The 23,143-nt window shown below is 52.1% G+C and overlaps 1 protein-coding gene across 1 annotated transcript; it reads right to left on the reverse strand.

Moving 5' to 3' along the window:
* Positions 1–4,230: 4,230 nt before the first annotated feature.
* PWWP2B (PWWP domain containing 2B) lies at positions 4,231–22,339 on the reverse strand. Its single transcript, XM_065639116.1, has 3 exons — positions 22,174–22,339; positions 15,246–16,893; positions 4,231–4,747 (listed from the first exon to the last, which is right to left on the reverse strand). Exons 1-2 carry the CDS (start codon positions 22,314–22,316, stop codon positions 15,264–15,266), a joined length of 1,773 nt encoding a protein of 590 aa, XP_065495188.1. The 5' UTR covers positions 22,317–22,339; the 3' UTR covers positions 4,231–4,747; positions 15,246–15,263.
* Positions 22,340–23,143: the final 804 nt, after the last annotated feature.

A 23,143-nucleotide genomic window follows, 5' to 3' on the forward strand; every position in this document is an offset into this window, starting at 1 on the left:
TGCGCCTGACCGGAGAAGGAGCTTCGATCAACTCTGGACTTCTGGGCGACCCAACAGAGCTGCTCTGCCTGTTGGCCAGTCCCCTGGCACCGGGGCTGCTGGCCCACCCAGTGGGGACTCGCTCCGCATCGCCCGTCCCTACACGTCCACCTGGCCTGGCACCCTCATCGCCCGTCCCTACACGTCCACCTGGCCTGGCACCCGCATCGCCCGTCCCTACACGTCCACCTGGCCTCGCACCCGCAGCAAAGGACGCGCCTGAGGGTGGGGGTGTATGTGAGGGCAGGTCCCTTCTCCCGGCCGGCGTCCTCTCGCGAGGCGGGGAGCAGGCCGGTGAAGGCTGCAGCCCGCCTGCCCGCTCGTCACAGGCTCTGAGCACAAGGGGACCGGGGGCCACGCTGGCCCAGCACGGCCACAGCTGTGCCAGAGAGACGTGACCAGCCCATGAGACATGGGCTCTCGTCCCCAAGGGATCCTGCTGGCTCCAAGGCCGCATCCTGCACCTGCTGTTGGGATGCCCTGGGCCAGCCAGTGAACACAGAGCTTAGAAGCAGCAACATCAAAAACCGACCTTCAGGTTTCCAAAACGCCAACGCAGGGAGCACACCAGGGTGCTGGAGAACTGAGTGTCCGATACTCATTTCGGGAAAAGAATTGCAGCTGGGTTCCCTGCTTGTTATTAGGCTTTCAGCTTAATATTTTACCAGCTTGTTCCAGCACAAGGGACCAGGAGGGCCGGGCTGGCTCTCCAGCGATCTCTCCTGCGCCCTCCAGCTGGGCAGGCGGCAGAGCGGTGCTCCGGGGCAGGCTGGGGCCGCTGCTCCTCCCCACAGCTTTCTGTTCCGTCCGTGCTGCTGTTGCTCCAATTAACGCGACCACCGCCTCTAAAACACACACTGGCATCAGTATGGTTAAAACGGTTTGAGATGTCAATATTCTTACTGTTATAGCTTTGTCAGGAAAGGAGAAGTAAGGAGAAACAGTTAAAAATGACGAACTTAAAGACACTGCTACCAGTTGTTGAGAATCCTCTCCCCGAGTGCAGCCTCACGGGCCTGTCACGAATGAAAAGGTTGTTTGGGAAATGGATTTTCATCCCACTCACTTTAAAACCATAGCCGGATTCTGCAGGGCTTGCATTTAGGAGATCAGCCGTGGGAGCTGAAGCACAGCTGAGTGTTCGGGAGGGAACCTCCAAATCCATAGCGCGGGGCAGCACGGGCTGTAATGAGCCTTCAGGAGCACGAGAATTGAAATGGACTGAGAAAGGCCCACCCTTCCCGAGTTTGAAAGGAATAAGGAAGGAAACCCTAAAAATCGAACAAAAAGTGAAACTTCACAGCACATAGGAATCAGTTAATGACATTCAATGGGTAGTGCAGAACACATTACAGGAATACTAAAGACCACTTGCCATTCCTGAACATTGCCATTTAGGTTTTAACCCAATGGAGCTTTTCCTCTGACAGAATAAAAGACTAAAGTAAACCATTCAAACTTCACATTATTAAAAAAATGACATTTAGAAACTTCTACATTAGCTTTTTAAAACCACTTAAGAAATGAAAGATCACTGTGCTCTTGGTTTATGCTTTTGCATTTGCTGAGAAATTATTTTCATCTATCTGCATAATGGCCGAGGCAAAAAAAGCCATTTACTACAAGATTTTTGCTTTAAGCCTTGCCAAAACCGAAAAATGATCTTGTCACTGAGGTGAAGTGAGCCAGCTTCGTCAGCTCCCAAACGCAGATACGAAGCTGTGCTTTCTGTTGGGATGCTGGTTAAGGCTGGTGTTTAAACCCAGCCCTGGCAGTGAGCCACCCATTAGAGGAGGATCCCAACGTCCGACCCCCCCACGTGCCTCCTGAGCGCTATGGTATCACGGCTTTACCGACACTCTCTGTAGCAGTTCTTCATAAAGTGGCAAAAATCTGGTGACTCACCTGCAGTGCTTGAACCCCACTTGTCATGCTTTAAGCTGGTGTTAACACAGATACACGTGCCAGGCCACAGGCATCACGAGGATAAAACAACACATGGAACCTTCCAGTTCTCTTCACAGGAGGGTCCTCCCAGCAGAAAACAGCAGCAAACCAGTTCTTGCAACCATCCTGCTGCTGATATAGGACCTGCCCAGGACCTGAGTGACATTTTTCCTTTCACCTCCACATTGGCAAGGAGCCTCAGGCAGTAACAGCCCATTGTTTGCTTCCTGAAGGGCCCAGCAATGTCAGGAATGTCACACATCCAGGTGTAAGGACAGCAGGAACTGCCAGGACACAGCAGGAACTGCATTCTTGGGGACAGGGGCTGCCAGGACACAGCAGCCTGCCCCTGGGGACAGGGAGGTTTCTCGCAGGGACACCAGGTGACAGGGGGGCAGACAAGTTTCCCCGCTGCAGTCACACACCTGGCCGAGCACGTTGATGCGCACCAGGGGTTTTACTGCAGAGCCAAATTACCATGGGAAAACTCCTGCACATCCCCTCTGCAACACGTCACCCTGGGGACCACAGCCAGCGCTAGGCCAGACGCTGGACCTGAGCTTACCTTCTCGGCCCACGCCTAGAGCACATCCGTGGCCCAGGTGAGAGGTACCAAGATTCTCTCACCCCCAGACCGAATGCCTGCTTTTCAGGCTGTTTCTGCCTCTTCACAGACTGAGTGGCATCTGCCAGCCTGCCCAGGGACAGCCAGGACTCACCTGCTGATCTTGGCAGCTCCTTCACCCCTGAGCAGCCCTTCGCTACACACGGGAGCAGACAAGCGCTCTTCCTGAGACTGTGGGGGAGTAGGGCCTTGGTTATTTTTGTTTTGCTCTTTTCTAATTTCTTAAGTGAACGGAAGGCTGCTTGTAACTCCTTTCAGCTAACTGCTGTAAGGCTACAGCCAAAAAGCTTGGCAACACTTTTTGGCAGGGATTTTGTACAATAAAGAACTCTGTGAGCAGAAAACACAAAAACCACCTCAGATAGCCATCAGCTAACCTTAGGCCTAGCTCAAGAAGATGCTAGAAGAAAACAACCCACAACGAAACTCCTGCAGACAGACAGAGAGAGGCTGAGAAAGGCAGAACTGTTTTCTGCGCGACTGGGAGCACTCCCTGCACAAGAGCATCTTTGCCAGCCAGCGGTCCGCGCTGGACATGGGCAAAGCAGATCCCAGGTAAACAACTGCTTCACAAGGGCTTCACACAAGGTGCAGGAACACATCCCTTTGCTATATACTGCTGTCCTTTTTATACTTATTTTTGGAAAACAGGAACCTTATTGATTTGTTTGCAGAGGTGGTCAAAATTGGTCCTGGGAGACAGATGTCCTATTTCAGCGCTGCATTTTGGTCTGCATGTTTTATACCACAGTCTTCCAGCTATTTGAAGGGGAACATATTTGACTCATTGTATGCTCTGAGACTCAGCAGAAGGGTTTTTTGGTGTTGAACTCTTCTTCTTAAACTTTGTTGTTTTTAAACAGAAAAGGGAAGCTCTGACCTCTCTTGCTGACATTCAAAAGACCACAGCATGAACCAGCATGAGCCAGGAAAACACAGACTTTATGTTTTCCAATCCACTCGTTCTTCTAATCTGACAACAGCTCATCACACTGCTTGCTGCAGCAGATTGAGAACAAACAGGATGCAGAATCTGTGCAACGATCCTGTAGCTCGAAGGTGATCTTCCACATGCAGACGTTTTACCTGGCAGGGACAACTCTGAACTGTTTTCTCCAGCATCAGAAGTAACAGATTACCACAAATTAATGTTTCTAGACTGAGGGAATTCAAGGGAAAGCTAAACTAATGCAAAACCAAAAAAATTAACCCATACAGTTTGAAAAGCTTGTACGTAGGTCCCTTTAGTTTGCACTCTCAATTTGGCACAAAAGCTGTAGGCTGTTTTCTGCTTTTTAAAGACTGCTGGTCATGTGTAAGGATGAAGATCCTTTCTATCCAACAACACGTGTTCAAGGGGCCTTAAATTATGCTGGTTGACTAGATGTGAACTCAAAAGTTAGTCCAAAACGTGAATTCTCTCTCCAGTCGGAGCAGCTGGACTCGGCACCCACCTCTGCGCAAGCAGCACCAGCAAGATACTGCTCTCCCAGGTGACCTCAGAAAGCACTCGCCCAGGACACAAACACATCCAAGTTACCAGGTGACTGCTCGTTCACGGAAAACACGAAAAAGCTTTAACACACGCAATGATAGCCACATAGCTGTGTGTTGCACATTTTCCAAGTTTTAATAGACACAAAAGTGAGTTCATTGTACTTAAGACACTACAATGACTTCATTCTATTGCATGTCTTGCTCCAATTACATTTCTCAGAGTACAGTACTGAGTAAAAGTTTGGTAGCTTTAAAATTAACAAGTGTGTGAAATCTGTAAGTAAAATAAGCAGCAGCAATAATTTTTGAGATTTTATCAAGAATACCTAACTTTTAAGTAATAAATACATTCCAAGTTGTGGGTTTGCTGTTCTCCTAGTTCATTGCTGTATGACTTGTCGAATTCTCGTTCTAGGGTAAGGTATTGTTAAGACCTTCCTGCCAGCCTCACGCCAGAAGAGCCTCCTAACTCCGCGTCCCGGTGCCCGTCACCTGTCCCAGATGGAAAGTAGTGCAAGCTGACAAGGAAACTCATCCTCCCGCCGTGCCGCGGCAGCCGCCAGCCTCTCCTGGGGAGACGTCAGGGTGGTTACCGCCTCCGGGACCCTCTACAACAGCTGTGCTCTTCTCTTCGGTTACCTTGAAGGAAGCGAGAGAGGGAGAGGTTACAGCAGGCGGCAGGGAACGGGCTGGCATGAGCAGCGAGGCGCACGCTCCGCTTTCCTCTAAATATAGCCAGGAATTCTCCTGCTCCCGGCAGGGAAAACCAGTGGCAGCAACTATGGCTTTGGAGGAAACTCGTCAAGTTAACGGACCCAAAGTAAGAGCAGGAATTTTCTCCAACACAGACACATGCCATGAATTTCAGTGACAATGATAAATCTTTGGTCTCTGGCTTAAAGACTTTAAGTCCCTGTTTGAGGTGGGTTACTGTAGGTTAATCTGCCACGAGTCCCTGCGGAGAGCACCACGTGAAGAACATCTGCCTCCACTTTTCAAATGCAATCTATAAAATGGGATTATTTTCCCCTCTAGAGCAAGCCACACAGCTTTCCTGAGGCCCTGAAACTGCTCAAGACACGGACCACTGCCGCAGTGCCCGTCTTGTGCTAGTGAGGGAGCAGAGCAGCCACCCCACCTTCTGGCTCGGCCTCCAGAGCCCCCGTGCCGTGGGACCCCCGCGGGCTCCCTGCCCACCCCGCAGCCCTGGTTCCAGCAGCGAGGACGTGTCCTGGCAGCGCTGCAGAGCCCTTGGACGGGCTGTCCCCCCCACAGGACCACGCGGCCGACCGCAGTGGCTGTGACAGAGCGCACCGAGCCCCAACTAAGCAGCCTCTGGGCAACCAGAGCACATGAGATGCTCACTCCGAGTTCAGAAGTGCAAACCAGAGCTCTGCCAAAAGGCCATGGAGCTGCCCACGCTCGATGTGTTACGCTGCTGCTCTCAGCAGCCACCGCGGCTGAGGGCAGATGACAGGCCTGACAAGACACATCCACTGGAGAAGGACGTGCCTGTCAAAGCAAACAGCTCCCAAAGAGAGGAGTCCTCACCTGTACACCTATGTGCAAGAGGGACTTGCACTGGCCCTGTAAGTCAGGGTACCGAGTGGAAGCCTTGAAAGAGTTCAGAGGGAGCATCCATTTGTCTTCAAGATCAAGTGAAGAAACCAGAAGACATGCGAAACAACTCAGTGATACAGAAATCAAGAAAAGGCATGGAGATCTACTCTTACATGTTTCAATCACAAAAGCATCCCTGCACCACCCTTCAAACACAATTCAGGTTGGGACCAGCCCTAACACATGCCCGTGCCAAATCAACTAACGTGGAACAGCCAAAACCACAGGACACGCATGCTCGCATCCCTGTTCCTGACAAACAGGATTAATGCTACAAAGCAAAAGATCAAAGACCTTTTAAAACCCCTCGCGGTTGAGGTTTGTGACTTAACAAGGACAGGGCAGAATAATCCAAGAACACCGTCACTGAGTGCAGGAGGATGATCCCACTCCCACCACTGCTGGAAAGGCAGCAGCACCTCTTGTGCGGGCACGGAACCCACAGTGACAGGCTCTGCCCAGACCTGGCATCCAGGATGATCCTCAGCACTGCCCGTACCATGGAGGCTTCAAAGAGCCGACCCAGTACACCACGAACATCTGCCCTAAAACCTGTACTCCAGAGGCCTACGATCAGGTTTCATGAACTCATGCAGTATTTAGCAGAAATCATCCTGCTCCTAAGAAACTGGGATGTCTCACGACGAGGCCCTGTTACGTGCAGTCAACAGTGTTTGTACTTAACCTTGCAGGACAATCTATTCATTTGCTTTCTGATGAATGCTGAGATTTTCAAGAAAACAGAACAAACTCATTTGCAGGCTTATTATCTTACACCTACCAAAGCCTTAGTGAGGTCCACAGACTTGGCAGAATACCCCTCAAATGGCTTTTGCAAAAAACTGACCCTTTAGAGACAGATTACAGACTGACGATATTTGGTCTAAACAGGAAAAAATGCATTTCCTGGTTGAGCAGGTCAGAGCAAGCCCCCAGGCCGGTTTGATTCTCTGCGATTTTCACACTGGGAGGAAGGAAGCGCAGCAGCAGCAGCACAAAGCCAAACCACCTCCCAGCGAAGGCTCCTGCCTGCACCAGGGATGGGACCAGGCCTGGACACACAGCTCCGCAGCCCTGGCCAGGGGACAGGGCCACCTCCTGCCACAGCTCAGTGGCTGTTTTACACATCCCTGAGCACACCCAGGAGCTTTCAGCGTGTGCTCAAGAGGAGCAAACACAGCGACAGTCACTCCCTTCGTCACTGGAAAACTTCAGAGATTTCTGTTAAGAAAAAAAACCAAACATGAAAATCTTCAAGACGGCTCAGCAGCTCAAACATCACATTCTGGACATCACTGTGGCCTCGATACACGTATAAGTAACGAATACTTAACAGACTGACTCAGGACAATGGCATGATCTCACAGCCTGTGTGCTGAGCTGTATGTTGAAAGGAAAGCCAAGAAAGCTCTCCTGAAGCCAAGTGCTTATTCATAATAAAAAAATGAAGCTTTGGATCAAATAAAGTCATTCAGAAATTCAGATTTAACAGCTGCAGAGTGCAGAAAGCTGATTTATCTTCCAAGATGACTGCATCCCGATGCATCGATGTGTGGGGACCCTGCTCAGGGTTTTGCGCCTTGACCCTTCAGGTGGGACAAGCGCAGGACATGCCTAGCACCCCTCTGCAGCATGGGGAGCACCCCGACCCTGTGCCTTTAGGGGCTGCACCGACGGGGCTCCGGGGCGTACAGGGCTGTGCCACCCTCAGCACACGCTCAGAGCAGCTCCAGGTGAAGGCCAAGGGACACACGTGCCCGAACCGGAGGCAGGAACCCACCTCCTGCAGATGGTCCCTCTGGAGCGCCTGGAGCTGAAACCCTCTTACCCCACATGTCCTGGCAGGCTGGGAAGTGGCAGCAGCAAGAAGCACGCTCGTTTTCTCCACCCAAGGCCCACAACGGGGTCTTGGAACTGTCTCTAGCTCTTGAGGCATCAGCACCCAGCTGACTGGAACGGGCTGCCAGCTACGTTCTCCAATAGTAAACTGGGTCATCCGAGCATCTCCATGAAAAATCCTGTATCAGGTTCGAGGGTTTTCTGCTTTTACAAAAGGTTTCCTCCTGCATGAAAAGGCTCAAGTTATTGGCTTGAGTCAAAATAGAGCAAGTCATCATTCACAAGGGAAGTTAAACCAGTAATTTTGCTACAGCTCATTTCTTTGTCTGCAGACAGGACAGAGGAAATATGCTTCATAAAGAAAACAAGTCTGTCTGATCCAACAATAGCAAGAATCTAATGCAGATTAAACAGGAACTGGTACTACAGTTAAAGGCATTCACTACTTCAAAAACTAATCAAGTTAATGAAAAAAAGCCTTCATTAAAAAAATGCCCTGCTCCTCCCTTCCAGAGAGACACACACGCCCCATGCCCAAGAGATGATGACACGACTAACGCAGGGCGGCTGACAGGTGTGCGTGGGAAAGGCTGGGGCACGAGATGCAGAGTGTTTGTGACCCTCTGCGGAGGCCAGAGCAGGTATGTTCGCTTGCACAGGCCACACATGGACCTTCCATCCCCACGCATCTGTGGGGACCAGAGCACCAGGAGCCTCCTGCTGTCCACGGCACCAGGACAGTGGGGACACAGGGACACAGTCCTTGGGTGCAGAGACTGCAGGAATGAAAAGCACAACCGCTCCAGAACTAGAGGTATTAAGCCCCATCTCTGTTATCACTGCCAGACACGAGAAACCTATTCCAGATGTATGTAATCTCACGATGTGTGAGAGTTCCTAACCTAGCTAATGCAAAACCCGTATATTCTGTAAAGGTATATACAGAGTGCAAAACACATACATCAAGCAGATTTTTTAAAAAAATCAACCAGGCACCAGCTCATCCTCATCTAGTTTGCAAGATACAGGCAAACAGCTTCCTTAAGTCTTTCAGGGGGCAGAAGTTATGAGTTTGTCACTCAGCCCACACACTCCCATTCACCTTGATCCCAGTGTCAGTGATGGGTACTTACGGATAAAACATGTATAAAGGCTGAAAGACAACGATTTGCAAGTTTTTCAACACTTAAGAATCTTCACATCAATTTTTGGATTCAAAGCCCTACCTTTCATACCTAAGCATTAACACGGGAAACACCTGTGTCACCCGCTGTGTCACCAGGCTTCAGGAGCCCAGCAGCTGATTTTGCCATTAACAACACATGGCTGTTGCAGGAGGACCTTGTTGATCTCTTCTCCAGAGTAAAAAGCACCCTCCTCTACACAGAGCTATCCTCAAGCTCCCAAAAATCCCCTGTTCCTTCTTGGCCCAAAGTGGCCTTTCTGTGCATGCAACCTGGCAGTGCTAAAGACTGCAAATATCTGCTTAACCGCAAGAGAAATAGGAAGAACTTTTGAGCGTTACCCAGAGAGGCAAGAGGACTCCCTCGGGAAGGGTTCACCCCTCACTGCCCAGTGTGGCCCAGTACAGCCCAGTGCAGCCCCAGGGCCCTGCCATGCACCCTGCTTGGCGTGCAAAGGGGAACTGCAGCTGCAGTTTCAGACACCTCATTTCAGTTCACAAATTAAACAAATAAATAAATGCAATTCAGGAAAAGCTACAGAAGGCTTATTTTTACATTATTTGTAAAAGCTTTAAAAGAAACAAGTTTCCAGGCACTGCTCCTCAGCACGCAGTCCATCTCTCCTGCCCCAGGCAGTGGCGCTGGGGACAGGGCTGCTCTGCGGAGCCTGGACCCCGCAGGCTGCACCAAAAGCACCCGCCCCGGCACAGACCCTGCCCCGGCACGGCTCCAGCCACTGCCGAGCCACAGCAGTGGGGACACTGCAGGGGGACAGCCAGCCCTGCTCAGCGCAGGTATGCTGGGCCAGCACAACCTGCAGATGCCCAGGGCCGCAGGTGGGGCTGGGACACCCCCAGGTCACGGAGCAGCTCACTCTGCTTCCCAGGGAGCTGCTAAGCCCTTCGGCTCACACAAATCTCCTTCGGCAGCTGAAGTTACAGCTCACGTAGGCAGATCACGTTCTTGGGCATCTGCGCAGCTCGTGTGCAGTTAGAAATAGCACAATGTATGGCCTGCTGGCATTTCCAAAAAATACGCCAAGGAACAGAGGGACAACATATGGTACAAACAGGGAGAAACAGTGTGGATCGAGATGTCTCCAAAGGCAGTTGCAGTGGTCACGAGCCAAAAGCGCAGGCGTTTTCGGGGACAGGGAGATCAGCAGGATGCTCCAGTGCAGCTCCAGCACCCAGCGCTGGGGCACACAAGTATGCAGTGCCGTCTGCTTTAGACTCGTTCTCCCACTTAGTATTCGTATTCTGAGACGCTGACTCCAAGCTGTTTGGGGGAAGACTGAGAAACAGTAATTAAGCTGGATGCTTCGTTTTAGTTGACTGAACCACCTAGAAACCACGCCAAGAAAAATCTCAAGCATTCATCTTCTGGGCTGAAATATTTAATGTGACCAGGCAGGTGTTTTTAAAAATTTAGCTATCACAGCAATCAACACCACAACTTTATATAAAGTTATATAACATCTTCATGCCACTGGTACAAGAGGTAAAAGGAAAAAAAGAAGAGTGATTTATGTTGCTTCATAAACTGCTGGCAAGAGGTACCGGCTACATGCACATACAAAGCCCTGAACATCTTTGGAGATGAAGTCATAACCCAGTGTTCCGAATTTTACGTTAGAGCTTACTATATATAGCAAGTATGCAATAAGCTTTGATTTTGCTGTACATAGTAGCAGTGTGCTTTTTGTGATGAATGGTTAAAGGTACTGATACTGAGGGCCTATTAAGCTAACAGCAGTAAAATTAAACCTTCAAAAGCCAGCATTTTCAAGTTTAATGGCTCTGCAGCCACAGCTTGGGGGTAGAGGGGATAAAGAGAGAGAAGATGATGAAAGGATTTTCCAGACTGAAAAAGCAAATGAATATACATATTGTAAACTTGTTTCATGCAGAGATGTATATGAAAATGTACAAGCAGTTTTTATAGGAAGTTTTAGTGCATGAAAGGGCTGTGGGCAGGGAGGGGAGATGTGCCATGAGGAGCCATCCAGGAGAATGACAGAGCAGAACAAACCCGTCCCTGCGGCAGTGCGGGGTTTGCCCAGCCTGCCCAGCGCCCCGGCCCCGCACAGACCAACGCTCACCATGCAGCGGGGCCACTGAAAATCCCCGATCCCACCATGCGACGTGTTCCTGGAGCAGGGACAGGGCAGCCTTGCAAACACAGGTCTCCTTCCCTCCAGCACTGGAGCTGCGGCCCTGTCCTGCTTGTCCCCAACACCCCGTGTGTGACACCAGCCCGACGGGTCTGTCCCTGCCCTGTGCAGGGTCCCCTCCAGACCAGGAGCACGCTCAGCACGCTGCATCGCTCATCCTTCCATTGCACCTCTGGCAGCCGAACGCAATGCCCAGGTATGCCAGCAAACCCTGCCATAAAACCAGAAATAAGCTGGGGTGCTCCTCACTGCAAAGGACAAGGGAAGAGCAGTTGCTTGACTTGAGGAATTTTACATTCATGCAGCTTCAAGTTTAAATATGACACGATCATGGAAGTGAACACAAAGCAAAATGCAAAAGCACCAGAGATTGTCTCGTTCCCAAGAACAAAAGCCGAGGTGGGAGCGCGGAACACCGCAGGGCCAGCGCTGGGGGCAGGTCCCGCACGCGGCTCCTGGCCCTGCCCAGCACCGGCGGCACCGCGGGCAGCCAGCGCTCGGACACCCTGCCGACCCTGGAGCCGCCCTGCAGACAGGGGTCCTGCAGCCACAGCGGGTGACGGACGACGAGCGTCCATCCAGGCCCGCAGCACAGCCTCACCGCGGTAGCCGGGCACGGGACACTGCAGCAAAGCCCCCAAAACCCCAGAATCCCAGAATGTCAGGGACTGGAAGGGACCTCGAAAGCTCACCCAGCCCAATCCCCCGCCGGAGCAGGAACACCCAGAGGAGGTTCCACAGGAAGGTGTCCAGGCGGGTTGGAATGTCTGCAGAGAAGGAGACTCCACAACCTCCCTGGGCAGCCTGGGCCAGGCTCTGCCACCCTCATTGGGAACAAGTTTCTTCTCAAATGTAAGTGGAACCTCTCGTGTTCCAGCTTGAACCCATTACCCCTTGTCTTACTGTTGGTTGTCACCCAGAAGAGCCTGGCTCCATCCTCCTGACACTTCCCCTTTCCATATTGATCCCCATGAACGAGTCACCCCTCAGCCTCCTCTTCTCCAGCTCAGAGCCCCAGCTCCTCAGCCTTTCCTCACACGGGAGATGCTCCACTCCCTCCAGCATCTTGGTGGCTGCGCTGGACTCTCTCCAGCAGTTCCCTGTCCTGCTGGAGCTGAGGGGCCCAGAACTGGACACAATATTCCAGATGAGGTCTCCTCAGGTCTCACCCCAGCTCCAGCATGGGGCCAGAGCTGGTCACAGCTCCTGCTGCCAGCAACGGAGTCACAACAGCACCGCAAGCGAAGGTGAGCCGATGTCTGGTGCTGTAACACCAGACGGGAATCACCAGCGCGCTGTGCAGCACGGCAGCGTGCGCAGGGCTCTGTGCAGGACACACAGCCACAAAGTGGCAGGACAGGATGCTGAGTGGGTGTTTTTCTCCTGGCCCTCCTCTAAACCAAGTGTCGTACAAATTTTACTTCTAGTCTGCCTGTTGTTTTTTCAGAAACCTTGTTTTAACAGGCAGGAAAAAAAAAAAAAAAAAGGACAGAATAATAAAACCATAAAATGCTCATGGTAGCTTTTCCAACCCAAACCAAACCCAAACCATTTTTTTTTTAAATGCAATTGCTTCCAGTTTTACATACATTCACAAATTACCTGAATTGTTTGTACATTTTTTCCAGTAATTCCCCACCATGCTTTGCAGAACAGTGTCACTTGCCAGGAGACAGAAAAGGACAACAGCCACAAACTTCTGCCGTGCCCAGGAGCAGCACAAGCAGCGTTGGCAAAGTGCTGCTGCTGCAGACACCTCCTGGGCTCCTGCTCTCGGCCTGCGCTGATGATAACAAGCCCTTGTGCGGCTCCCCGCGAAGTCACCGCATCATGGATTTCACAGCGGCCAAGTTACCATTAGATGCCTGCCCCTAGAAACTGCTTTAACAGACAGACAGTTGTTCTGCCTTGAAAAGGCCTCAGAGCTTTCAGATATTTAACTGTAGCTCAAGTGCCACTGTGGCCCTAGGACTCAGGAATCACAAACATTAGTGAAAACTTCAGTTACACTCTTCAGGAAAGAACAGTCCATGAGCAACTGCTCGAAATGTTTCAGTTCCACCTTAGGAGAATTCAAGGAAAGCGATAAAATTAATTCCTCCTGAAAGGAATTAGATACAGGGCAAGTCTCTGAAATAACAAATTGTTTTACAAAGGACATACCAAAACACTAGACACGCTGGTCTGTTAGGGAATCTCAGTACATGTGACACATGGAACATGGGAAGTTTTGTTCTGCTTTTCTAGTTTTGGGCAACCGCAGCTGTTTATCCAGCTATTATATCATGTCCAGTCAGGCAGGCTGGGTTGGCAGCTCACCTTAAATACGTAAGGGGGACAGCCAGCTGAAGGCCAATGAAATGGCGATACACGTAAATATATCTATATACCCATACATACACGCAGAGGCCTGGCCAAAGAGTACAGAGGGAAGGAAGGGTCTGACCTAATCCAGGCCATCCCATAATTGTCTTCTTATCATTCTCAACAGTTTCTTCTTTCCTCCAGTTTCCAGGCCTGCTCCATCCCTTCTGTACCTCCAGCTCAGATACCCAGCAGGTCTGCAATAGCCACGGCTGTGCCAAAGCTGTCCCAGGCTGCACACACGAGACAGCTCACGAGAAGGATGAAGCTTTGCTGCTCCTTTAAATAGAACACCCTTCGTACAGGAGCGATGGATTGTGACCACGACTCTTTCACTGGGGAGGACAGCGTATTCTGGGCACCAGGTTTATTTATACTCCAGATCTAGCTAACAGAAATTTGGGTCCAATCCAAATGCTCTTGACATAATAAAGTCTTTAGCCAGAGTTAAGTAGCATTTGAAGGGCCGAGATCAAGGATGAAGCTTAAATGCTGCTGCTGCTGCAGTTATACATTTCTACTTGAACAAGCGTCCAGTCGTCCAGACACCCTGAGCACCCAGGACAAACATGCCACACTCCAATTATTTACTCCAGCCAGGCTTGCTGAGATGAAGCAACTCAACAAAGCAAGTCCTTCATCACACTCAAGCAACTCGTGAAGTCCCATGACAGAGGGCACAAAAATAAAGTCTTTTTTCCCCCCTCAGCATTACATGGGCACTGAGCATCGCAGTCCCACTGCATAACAGCTCAGACAGAGAAGAACGGTCAGTCTACAGCAGGAGTATTGGCTTGTGTACACACAGTCCCGCTAGCATGAAAAAGAGCAGAAAAATTCAGGGGACAACATGATGAGCCACAGTGTAGAGAGCAAGACCTTCGACAAGACTCTTCCTAATGATTCGTTACGGTTTTCCAACAAATAGTTAATCCCTCCCCTTGTTTCACTGTATCACAGATGAGGTCTTGTCTAGATAGTGACGACTGGAAGGTTGTGAAATGATTCTACATCTTATTCCAGTTGCTGGATTTTCCCATGGACCTAACTGAGGGCAGCGCAGTGGGAAGCACCAACTGAAATTACAGGTGGAATTTCTATTCCCAGTCACACCACATCCTGTATTTTTATGTACTAAACTTTCATCCTGGGCAAAGTTGTTTGCAACCAGTAAAAGCAAAATGTGGAAGAGTTACAAAGAACCAGCTCCCACATTTATGTTCCCAACCTTATGTCTTTGAACAAAGAGGTTTCAGGCGAAACCCAAAGAATTTCATTTGATGATCCAGGCCATTCCCCAGCATCACAGTGACAACTCAGAAACAAGCCAAACGCCAAGTGCTGTGAGAAATGTTGCAATACTGGCCCTCAGTTAAAGTTAGTTTTCGGTACAATCATTTTGAAAGTGACTTTCTAAGAAATCCACAGCAGAGGGGTTAGAGGAACTGCAGGGGAGCAAAGGGCCTCCAAGGGCCCTTCACTGTCAGGGGTAACTGCTGGCCATCAGCACCTAGATATAATAATCTCAATTCCAAGAAGAGTTTTAGTTCTCTGAACCAAAAGATATTTCAAAGAAACTCAAAGTCTAGGAGCCATTAGCTCTCCAGTCGCACAGGATCAGCTTTGACGCAAATGAAGTGCCCTCAATACTCGCGACATCCTCACCGTAAACGGGGCTAATATGCAACTACAATTTTATTACCTCTTGGAACAAGCGGTGCTTGTTTCCTGACGATGCCAACTGCTTTGTACTCCCCCCTGGGAGCAGAGGCTCCACTCCCATGGTGCCCCCAAAGGTTTGGAACTAAAGGTTCCTACCACCTCTGAAATTACCACCACCAACCAACAGCCAGCGACTTTGTTTTCTATGAAAAACAAATGCAGACAAGCAGTGGATTGTAGGTTAAGAAACACAAGGAGTTTTTCCATGGGAAGCATTAGTCCAGCAAGCACTCACCTGATACTGGAGGCAAAGTTATGTCTCAAACTGTGTTAAGAGATCTCTTATTTCTGGAGTCAGATGCTCTACTGCCTTCGCAGCTTCTGTGATTGCTTTCCGATACATCCCTTTCTTCTTGCGATTAAATCTCAGTTTGAAAAATTCAGAGAAAGGAGCGAGTTTTGAAACAGATAAGAATGAAGTCGTTGGAGAGCCAAACCATGATACTTTAGCTTCTCGCCACGAAGGTTCCCCGTTTTCCTTCTGGCTAAGGTTTATGTCAAGAACGCGTGCTGGCCACCATGGAAAACCATGAATTTTACCCCAAACTATGTCCCCCACTGAAACAGTTCTTCCATCTTCTGTGACACATTTAGACACACTTTGGGTATGCAGTCTAACTGTTAGTGGTGGCACAATTTTACGCTCATCTTTTGAAGATGAAGAGACGGACACATCATCACCAGGCAAAAAGTCACACATTTCTGGTGATGTTACTTCTGAACTAGAAGATTTGGATTCATCTAGACTGTCATTACTACACACCGATAAACTAGAAGAATCTGCTTTTCTCTTACGATAATTCATAAGGAAAGCCAAGTTATCATGTCCATCTTTACCTTGGGGAAATCTTTTAAAGTCCTCATCTTCACCTGAACTCCCTGAAGATATCTCAGCCAAACTTCTGTCTGTGGATTCATCATTGTAAAACGCGCCAGGATTGGGCTCCCTGCTGTTCTGAAGGACATTTATCTCATCGATAAGTTCTGCCTTATAAATTGAAACACTCTGACCATCATTTATGCGGTGGGGCTTCAGCCGTATCTTTGGGGGCGGGACATCTGCACTGGAATGCACGGGCCGCGTGAGCTTCAGTTTAGGAATGGAAGCGAGCTGGCTGCCTGCGGACTTGTCCAGCGGACATCTGGGCTCTCGGCACCGCTCAGAGTCTCTGGCCTCCTCTTGGTCCTCCCCTCCATTCTGCAGTATTCGCTCTGGACAAAACGGTTTGACTGAGCCGTGCACCCGGGAAGGGATTTTTACCACTTCGCCTTTCCCTTGTGGAGTACTGTAGGATATCTTTATAACTGGCGTTCGATGCACTAGTTCCCCAGTAAATCTGTCATCCTCTCTCTTTTCTCTTTTGTTCCTTTTCTCTGCGTAGTCAGCGTCACTGTGCTTTTTCTGCTCCTTGTCCTGAATGCTCAGTTTCCTCCTGGTTTTAGCGTTCTGCCGAGTGGCGTTGGCATCCTCGGGGTTCAGCGTGTTTTTACACTTCTCGCAGAGCACCTGCCGTGGCCGCAGCCTGATGGTGCTCATGATGAGCCTGCCCGGGTCCCTGTTCCGTGCCAAACGCCTCCTCGTCCTCTTTATAGTCCGTGGCGGCGGCTGAGGAACCCACTGGTGGTAGGTGTGCCGGAGCCAGAGCGGCTGCGGGAAGGGAGCGCCCTCGAAGTACGGAGGGTACGGGGGGAGGCTGCCGGGCGGGGGGGCCGGCAGGAGGGGGGGCACCTGCTCGTCGCCGTGTCCCTTGGGAGGCTTTTCACCGGGTGGCTCCATCTCGCCCATTGCAGCATCTCCACCGTTGGCAGCTCCGTTAGCGCAGACCTGGGCAGGAGGGTCCTCATGCTTGGGGAGGGAGGACGGGAGGCAGAACAACCCGGATCTGAAACGGGGCGAGAAGGACAGGGAGGAAGAATGTCAGGAGGCTTGAAAGGTGCTTCTCTGGCAAGACACTGTGTAACAAACATGCTAGTTTCTTTAAAACAAAACAAACAAACAAAAAACCCCAAAACACACCACCAAAAAAAACCAAACTAAACACCCCGCCCCCCACTTCCACAATTTCCACATACTAAGAACACAACATTTTCCCCTCACTTCTAAGGCAAGGCAGCATTCCAAAATTTATGCAAAGTGTCCTACTCTTCTGCCAGAAAAGGCACAGAGATCAAAACCTCTATTTCCATGAACTCTGTGCGCAAAGTTTTGTTCTAAGAACTTTTAAGTTTTATCACGCAAAGCACTTTATTTTATCGACAGGCTGGCAAAGCCAGGAGGGCTGCGATACGGATCACACGAGCCTTCCGGGAGCTGGTAACTGCCCTTCTTCACACCGTCCCTGCCTGGCTGATTGTTCAGCTTCTCACTCAACACCTGAACAACCTGAGCTGGTGGGTAACTCCACGTTCAAGCCGCAGGTTCACCCGTACAGAGCTCTGCTCCCCTGCCCCTCGGCTATCCCCGCATGACTATTTGTTAAAACAAGGAATACACTACTACTTTGGAATAGCAAGATCACGAATGACGATGTACTACTGTTCAGTGCCAAGTCTCAGGCAACCAATGTCTGGATACAATATCTTGCAGAGATACTGGCAAAAGCAAATCCTCTGTTAACACTGGAACTCACAACTGCAATTCACGTCTCTGAGTTTCTGCACCAGAATTTATGCCCTTGGCCTGACATAGAAATACTATGCTAACACAGCACTTGGAAAAATATTTGCCCTGAAACAATGACTCAGAATGCACAATGCTCGCTGTTTTCACTCTCCAGAGATACCTCTGTAGAGAGCGCACCATCAGTGAAGTCTCAGCATTTTTAATGATAACAAAATGCTGTATGGGTGAGCCATGAAGAATCCACAAAGACATGCAGAGCAGTTACAGACCAAACTCTAGTTTTAGCTTCAGATGCTACATTCCCCATTCCCCACTCAGCAGCCTGCACTTTCTCTCCAAGCCCTGGGAAGGCCCTTTCTCGAGCAAGGGAGGAGTTTCTTGGTGGTGCTACAGAGCAGGACGTTGGCAACCCTCGTGCGAAGGTCAGGAACCATCCGAGATCAGAGAGAAAAAAGAACGGAGCTTTTTAAGCATCTCACAGGAGACTGGGGAACATGGATGTCATTTAACACAGCTCTGACCCACTGGCTTCATTCCCCTCTTCTCAGACGACCACAGACTGCATCTCCCTTACCCGATTTCCATGAAGGTTCCCACCAAGTTTAAAAAGAAAGCTTACAAAAACTAAGCAAGCAGGAATTTGGCTGATCCTGGTACCAAGTCCCTGCCCTTCTCTGAAATAAAAAGAACCACTGAGTTACCTGGACTTTGAAAAGTCCCTTCCCATTATTCAGAGTAAGAAGGCAAGAACTTGCTGTTTAGATGGCACTTTAGTTTAACTGGGAAGCTCCAAGTTCAAATGCTAGTGAGTCAAGAGGATTAAGCTGTTGAAACCACATAATTTGGAACAAAATGTTTTTGTTCCAAGAGTTGTTGGGTTTTTTTAAACAGACAACTGAGGATGTAGGTGTCTTTCAAACGACAACCAAAGCAAGCACAGTTTGTACAGCCAAAGATGTCAGCATCATTCATAGAACAACTCAAAGTGATATCATTTCCAAAGCTCTGGCAATACATTTTGGTTATTGTATGCAGCGAGACGTGGGCCAGGGTCACCGACCACAGGGGGACCGGGAGCACCCCAGGGGACACCGTCCGCGGGGACATGGGCACACGCCTGCACCGCACGGGCGGCTCCTGACAAGCACAGGGGCTGCTAAGCCACTTTAACCAGCAGCGTTTAGACATGCTACAAAAGCACCCTGGGTGCCCACCCTCCCAGCCTGCAGCCGCCTTCGCGTGGGCACAGCTCCTCTTAAGAGGACTTCGCTCCGGTGTCTTTCCACCCTCTGCAGCAGGAGAAACATTTCACTTGACACGCTTCACTTCCCAGGAGCAGCTCACTTCTACCATAAGGAGAAATATCAATTTCACTAGCCCGCCCTACACCCTCCAGGCTTTTGCACAAATCTGGATGTAGTTGATCTATTTCTTCTATCCACTTACTGTCAGTACTGACTCCGTGTATTTAAACCCATTCAACTAAGATGAAGGTGCCTGAGTTTCTGGGTTAGAGCATGAACACATATGCAGGTATTACAAGCATCAGGAAATACTGCAGAATAAAACTTCACTCTGTTCATAATCCCCCTTTCTGGGGCAGATGTAGCCAAATGGACCAAGTTACTTCTATCCAACCTCTGCTTGGAACAGAAGACACCATCCTCTGGTTTCTACTCAAGCATAATTAAAAACCAACTAAATATAAGTTCAGCTGCAACAAAATTGCCAAGTCTTATTATCAAAAACACCATAACTGCAGTCAAAATGCATTTAAATCTCGTCATCAGCACGGATGCCATGTAGCTTACTGCCTAGAGAGTGAATTCATTAGAAGCAAGTGACGGCCAGTCACTGGATGCCCAGCACTGGTGCTGGCTGCGTGCGCTGCCTGGGCAGCGGGCAGAGCGAGACGTCTGCAGGAACCCAGCAACCCTTCCTCCAAATCTTCCACAGCCACTGCGAAACCCGGGCACGAGTCTGACCACAGCCCTGCTCCCAAAGGCAGGGGGCAGGCAGGGAGGGGGCAGGCAGGGGGCAGGCAGGCAGGCAGGGGGCAGGCAGGCAGGGGGCAGGCAGGCTCCTGCCCGCAGCCACTCCTGCCTCCCACGCCAGCTGCCTGCAGGCTGAGCCCCTGCAAACCCAGGCAGGTGGGTTTGGGTTCAAACCTGCGGCTGCTTCTTTGTGCCTCAAGTAACGGGAGTCCAAGGGTGGCACCTGGACAAAGGGATCTCCTGGCATGCCTCCTGCCCAGCTCCCCACAGGAGCTGCTACGTTTTTGGAAAAACAAAACAGAGTTGTGCTATATGTAACACTAAAAGCAGTTTAACACACAAAAGAAAGCCGAAGAGCCCCATACAGGCTTTCCCTTCCTTTTAGGGTTCTCCCCTCCTTTTGTACAGACATAATGACCTCCCCTGGCTGCTCCTCTCCTGCCAGTGCCATCCCACCATCCCGCATGTCCCCTGCGGCAGGGTGGCACGGACAGAGCACACGGTGACCACTGTTCCATCACAGCTCTAGTGGCAGGGCAACGGGGAGGAGGCAGAGGGAAAACATCTGCCATGTCTCTGGTTTGAGGCCTTCAAAGTTCAGCACCAAGCTGACAAATTCCTACTGCCTTTGGGACACATCTCGGGCTTTACCTTCCAACCACCAGCAGAACAACTCCTGTTAACGTGGTGGGCAAAATCTCCTCTTCCCTCCATTAAAACTCCACATGCCACATTCGGGGTGGCTGCAGTGGAGAGGGTGCTTCCAGCCTGCTCCCCGAAGCCACCAAGGTCTGCCAGGAGACAGGTGCTCCCCTCACGTGTGACACTTCCTTCCTCTCGACCAGCCACGAGTCGGTCACCACGTCACAGGCTCAGCGCGGTCACCATGGGCCAGCCCGCGCTGCGGCCCCCACGGAGGGGATGTGGCCCCAGCATTGCTCTGCGCAGCACCTGAGGGAGGAGCCCCCCGGCCCCCACACTGCGGGGACTCACAGGAGCGCAGCAGGTCCCCCGGGAGCGCAGCAGGTCCCCGCGGGCTCCTGCAGCGACGTGCTCCCCGCTGCCAGGACTGCTGCGCGCTGCCAGGTGGCACACGGAAGCCAAACTGCTTGTCTTTGCGTTCCTCCACCCGAAGCAGCACTGCCACCCTACTAATGGGCTACAGACCTCTCCTGCTCGCAGATCTGAGCCTCTTTGAAGGCAACGAGAGGGAGCAGCAATGCCACCCTGCGTAACCTCAGCGGAAAGCTGAGCCCATCCCACAGCTCATCTTTGGCCACAGCAAAGTCTGATCATTAGAGTCAATAATCGCTGGGGCAGACGGGAGGAGACAGGGGCACTTGTCCTACTCACCAGCTAAATCACACCAACAAACCCCTTCTTTCTGCCTTCCCCGCTCCACTTGAAGCCAGAGAGGAGGACGCTGCCTCAGCATCCCCGCTGCAGATCTCTCAGTCGACAGGATAGCAGTGGAAGGGGCACCCCACCCTGGTGACAACTGGGGCCACCTGCCACCCTCCCTCCCCAGCAGAGATCAGTGTCACCTGCAACAGAGCCAGGGCAGCAATGGGCTCCAGAAGCACCTTAAAGCCTGGGAGGAAACACCCGCCTGGTCGTTTCTATGGTCCACCAGGGAGGGGAGAGGGAGAAAGGCTGGGGGGAAAAAAAAGGGTAAAAAAAGTGTACGCTGTCACTAATGAGGAAGAGAACTGGAATGTGAAAAGATAGGAACAGCTGGTTTTCTGAACTGACTGAAGAGATGCCGACCGCTCACTGTTTTGGCTGGAACTAGACACCAGGCGAGGTTTATAGACGCTTAACAGAGTTAGATGCCTGAATACTTCTGAAAATCTGTCTCCAATTTGCTGGGAGAGCTACGTGAAACTAAACAAACTATGAAAATTAAGTTCAGAAGTCTTGCTTCGTACATCTTCTAAGAAGAAAACCAGATAGGTGAAGCTGCCCGTGCCCCTGCCCAGCCGCAACCTGACAATTCACCTATTGAGCAGGCAGAAACCGAACCCCGCTCAACTATAACACCGCCCGGGGAAAAGCTGGCCGGCCTTCTTAGCTCTTGGGAGGGCAGTACCTGCCAGCAGCGCGTTTAAAAACGCTTTAAAAGTTAGCGTCGCTCTGAAATAAAGCGTCCACGGCATGAGCGCTTCCCTGCCCTTGAGGAGAACAGGCCTCTCATGCCCTTCGCCGTGGTCAGAGGGGACACAGCCCCGGGCAGCCGGGACACGGTGGGGACAGGGCCCGGGCGGGACATCCCCAGCGTCCCCGGGACGGAGCGGCCGGCGGGGAAGGGGAGGGAGGGGAAGAAACGACCGAACCCGCCGGGCTCCCGGCTCCGGTACCGCCCGCCCCCCCACTCCCCGGGCCGCTTTGTTCCCGCCGGGCCGCCCCGGGCGAACAAAGGGCGAGCGGGGGCAGCGGGGCCGGTCGGGGGGGGCGCCGCGGCCCTGCCGGGCCGCGGCGCCCCCCCGACCGGCCCCGCTGCCCCCGGCTAGCCCCGGGGCCGCGCTCCCGTTTCCCCCCGCCCGTACTTCTTGGTGCAGTCCAGCAGGACGCCGGTGAAGCGGCGCTCCCCGCAGCTCAGCGTCACCACCAGCGTGTCGTTCACCATCTGCTCCACCAGCACCGGCAGCCACGCTCCCACCCGCGGCGCCGCCGCCGCCGCCTCCTCCATGCTGCCGCCGGGGCCGCGCCGCGCGATGACCTCACGGAGCGCGCGGCCGCCGCCGGTGCGTGACGTCACGGCGCCGCCCCGCCGGAGCGGCGCTGCCGCGCACGTGCGGCGGGGCGGGGCCCGCGGGACCGGAGGGGGGCGGTGGCCCCGCCCCCTTGGCGCCCCGCCCACCGCGGCGGGTTTTAAACCCGGACGCGGTTTGGTGCGGAATGGAGAAAGTGAGGCCGCGCTGGGAATGCTTACGCGTGTTGGAGGTTATTGGTGCAGTTAGCAATGAAACCGAGAACACATCCAGGAGCAGGTGTTTCCCGAAGAGGGAGAATGGCCCCGGACACGGCGGGGCAGGGGGACATGGGGAGCTGGGGGACACAGGGGGACGCAGGGGGGCTGGGGGATATGGGGGGGCACGGGGAGATGGGGGGCACAGGGAGGTTGGGGGGCACAGCGGGGCTCGGGGACACGGTGGGACATGGGGAGCTGGTGGACACGAGGACACAGGGGGGCTGAGGGACACGGTGGGACATGGGGGGCTGGTGAACACGGGGACACGGAGGGGCACAGGGAGCTGGGGGGCACAGGGGGGCTGGGGGACACAGGGGGGCACAGGGGGGCTGGGGGACATGGGGAGCTGGGGGGCACAGGGGGGCTGGCGGACACAAGGGGGCACAGGGGGGCTGGGGGACATGGGGGGCTGGGGGACATGGGGAGCTGGGGGGCACAGGGGGGCACAGGGGGGCTGGCGGACACAGGGGGGCACAGGGGGGCTGGGGGACATGGGGAGCTGGGGCACAGAGCAGGGCTGGCGGACACAGAGGAGCTATGACTTG

The sequence above is a fragment of the Caloenas nicobarica genome, chromosome 7 (assembly GCF_036013445.1).
Source record: "Caloenas nicobarica isolate bCalNic1 chromosome 7, bCalNic1.hap1, whole genome shotgun sequence".
NCBI classification, from domain to species: domain Eukaryota; kingdom Metazoa; phylum Chordata; class Aves; order Columbiformes; family Columbidae; genus Caloenas; species Caloenas nicobarica.